Source organism: Tarenaya hassleriana, unplaced genomic scaffold (assembly GCF_000463585.1).
Source record: "Tarenaya hassleriana unplaced genomic scaffold, ASM46358v1 Cleome1, whole genome shotgun sequence".
NCBI lineage: Eukaryota > Viridiplantae > Streptophyta > Magnoliopsida > Brassicales > Cleomaceae > Tarenaya > Tarenaya hassleriana.
The window spans coordinates 116,538-119,905 of NW_010960187.1; the positions used below are offsets into that span (position 1 = coordinate 116,538).

A 3,368-nucleotide genomic window follows, 5' to 3' on the forward strand; every position below is an offset into this window, starting at 1 on the left:
AAGAGTGATCGTCAATCGCGTACAGGTATTTTTTTTCTCTAAAATTTCTATCCCTAGGTTTAAATCCTTTTCGTAATTATCGATTTCGGTGAAGAGTTAAGTTTGGTGTATCCACAGTAGATTGTTTGGGTTTAGACAGTAATGTCTACTTGATGGGTTTCGTATTTTCTGTGTTGCAGCCGTTTGTTTCTCAACTGATCAGATGAGGAAGACAAGGTCATCTTCCGCAATAGTGATCGGAGCTGGTTTTGCTGGGCTGGCTGCTGCTCGGACCCTTGAAGATGCCTCCTTTCAGGTTTGTAATACAAGACTGACCTCTCTACGTTATCCCGTGACGATGGAGAATGAATTTGTTTGTTGTGTTCTTGTTGAAATTTTGTTCCCTTTTTCCTCACTTCACCAATTCTGGGTCGGTATTTTCATTTTCAGGTTGTTGTTCTGGAGTCCCGAGACCGGATTGGTGGGAGAATTCATACCGATTACTCGTTCGGTTTCCCTGTTGATCTTGGTGCATCTTGGTCCGTGTCTCTTTAATTTTTTCTGTCCATGACTGATGTCTGCATCTCTTGTTAGTGGTACTGATGTGACGACTGACGACATTGTTTGTTGTCGCAGGTTGCATGGTGTATGCAAAGAGAATCCTCTCGCATCATTGATTGGGGGACTGGGGCTGCCCCTGTACCGTACCAGTGGTGATGATTCTGTCCTGTATGATCATGATCTCGAGAGGTGTGTATGACAATTCCATGGTTCTTGCTGTTTTCCCTCTTTTCATTCATCCTGAAATTTGATGGGTCTGATCTTATACTAGTATATTGCATTTGGTTTTGATCGGTTATCTTTGAATACTCTAACAAGAGGCCGATATTGATATGATCCTGAACTCGAAAGTTCTCAATTAGGGTGAAAAGTATAGTTGTGGATGTTATCAAAACCCCTTAACAATTCGTTTTATCTGGTGTTTCTGCCGTTGCTTTTTTTATTTTATTTTTGTATTGGTGTATGCTGAAGATCATGTTTCAGAATTGTGTGATTGATATAGAGTTTCTGTTTGTTTTTAGTTCAACGAATTAAGCTCATAATGGTAAAACAAATTTATGCAGTTTTGCTTTGTATGATACGGATGGAAACCAAGTTCCTCAAGAGTTGGTTTCAAAGGTTGGCAAAATTTTCGAGTGCATTTTGGAAGAGGTATGCCTTCATATCTAATAGATCTTTACCCTTTTTCTTGAATTTCTCTATGTTTTGAGTGCATCAACAGTATTGTTATTTTCCATTTGCAGGTCAACAAAGTTAGAGAGGAGTATGTGGAAGACATGTCGATATCTCAGGCCTTTTCTATTGTATTTGAGAGGAGACCTGACTTTAGGTCTGGAATTTGGAAACATAACATCTCGGTTTCATAAATCTGTGCATCATTTGTTTTTGGTTTCATGATCAATTGGTGGATTTTTACTTTTAGATTGGAGGGGCTTGGACACAATGTGCTTCAGTGGTATTTGTGCCGGATGGAAGGGTGGTTTGCTGCTGATTCTGATACAATCTCTGCTAAGTGCTGGGACGAGGTTACTCCATTTTATAAATCTAATATGTTTGAGTTGTTCATCCTCCAATAAAGTGTATATATATATAATTCCAAATCCAAAATGTGCAGGAAGAATTGCTGCGTGGTGGACATGGTCTCATGGTTAGAGGTTATCGTCCTGTCATCAATACTCTTGCCAAAGGTCTTGATATTCGACTTGGCCACAGGTAAGAAGATGCCTTGACACAGAACCTTGGGCACCTTTTTTTTGGTATATAACTCGATTTTTTCTCACTTGATTGAATGCATATTCTTGCATGTTGTTGTTGTTGCAGGGTGACCAAGATCATGAGGGACTACAAGGGAGTGAAGGTCACCACTGAAAACGGGGACACGTTTGTTGCGGATGCGGCTGTTATCGCTGTACCTCTTGGGGTCCTGAAAGCTGGAATCGTAGAATTCGAACCGAGGCTTCCGAACTGGAAGCAAGAAGCCATTGATGGTATCGGTGTCGGGATTGAGAACAAGATTATATTGCACTTTGACAAGGTCTTCTGGCCGAACGTTGAGTTTCTCGGGGTGGTCGCTGATACCACCTACGGCTGTAGTTATTTCTTGAACCTGCACAAGGCAACGGGTCATTCCGTTCTGGTTTACATGCCAGCTGGGCAGCTAGCCAAAGACATCGAGAAACTGTCCGACGAAGCAGCCGCCGATTTCGCTTTCATGCAGCTCAAGAAAATTCTCCCCGACTCATCCCCGCCTGTAAATACTCTCTCCCCCAAGTGTCTCACGTTATCTGAAATTCACGTTTTACTCAATGCCCACCCTCGGGTTTCGTTGGCAGGTACAATATCTGGTGTCGAGGTGGGGGTCGGACATCAACTCGCTCGGGTCATACAGCTACGACATTGTGGGCAAACCTCACGAGTTCTACGAGCAGCTGAGGGTGCCGGTGGATAACCTATTCTTCGCGGGGGAGGCGACAAGCATGAGCTACTCGGGTTCAGTTCACGCTGCTTACTCGACGGGACTTATGGCAGCCGAAGATTGCAGGATGCGAGTCCTCGAGCGTTACGGTGAGTTGGATCTCTCCGAGGCCGAGGACGAATCCGTCTCGATCCCGCTTCTAATCTCCCGGATGTAACATCGTCTTCATCCGCCCTCTCCTCTCCATTCAGCTTTATGATTACTATTATCACCGTACCAGCAATAATCAATCAGTGTTCCGTTGTCTTTCTTTTTTCTTTTTTCATCGTTTATGCTCAAGACTCTGATTTCCGTGTTTTAAATACACATATATTCTATAATAATATTTCAGCTGAGACAACAATTTCATCAACAGACAGGATTTTGTGTCTGTATATCAAACGAGCCAAAAATATTTCAGACTCGCATATCTTATGAGTTAAACGATTCGATTTGCGAGAAAAATATATTATAAAAATACCAAATAAATGATATTTTACTATAAAATTTAAATATTAAACCATTAAATTTAAATATATAAAAGAAGTTATGCATATATAACCAATAAAAAAAAATTATGTATTTATTTTTTTATCAAATATATAAAAAATACAAATAAAAATATAAAAAAATATTCACGGATGCTTCGTCGGACATTTTCGGGAAAAGAGAAAAACCACAAGCCGGAAAATGCCAACTCAATTCACGGCTGTGGCTTCGCGAAAAGAGAAAAACCAAAAGCCTCAAATAAAATCCAAACGGAAAAAGGGCTAAACTTTCCTCCCCTCAGCAAAATGGCTTCCATTTTTTTTTTGGTGTGTGTTCCCCGTTTCTCTACGGAGACTTCGGAGCCGTACGTGGTCTGCTGTCCGAG

The 3,368-nt window shown here is 41.2% G+C and overlaps 1 protein-coding gene across 2 annotated transcripts in view; it reads left to right on the forward strand.

Moving 5' to 3' along the window:
* The window catches only part of LOC104821208 (probable polyamine oxidase 2), a 3,464-nt gene extending 703 nt beyond the window's left edge, over positions 1 to 2,761 (forward strand). Inside the window, exons 1-10 of one of the 2 annotated variants that reach the window (XM_010553125.1) lie at positions 7 to 25; positions 180 to 295; positions 430 to 518; positions 616 to 729; positions 1,104 to 1,191; positions 1,284 to 1,369; positions 1,463 to 1,565; positions 1,655 to 1,752; positions 1,861 to 2,290; positions 2,373 to 2,761. In XM_010553125.1, the coding sequence (XP_010551427.1) occupies positions 203 to 295; positions 430 to 518; positions 616 to 729; positions 1,104 to 1,191; positions 1,284 to 1,369; positions 1,463 to 1,565; positions 1,655 to 1,752; positions 1,861 to 2,290; positions 2,373 to 2,672 (1,401 nt within the window). In that variant the 5' untranslated portion in view covers positions 7 to 25; positions 180 to 202 and the 3' untranslated portion in view covers positions 2,673 to 2,761. Of the gene's footprint in view, positions 1 to 6; positions 26 to 179; positions 296 to 429; positions 519 to 615; positions 730 to 1,103; positions 1,192 to 1,283; positions 1,370 to 1,462; positions 1,566 to 1,654; positions 1,753 to 1,860; positions 2,291 to 2,372 lie in introns of those variants that run through there. The other variant, XM_010552397.1, reaches the window with a different exon arrangement.
* Positions 2,762 to 3,368: the final 607 nt, after the last annotated feature.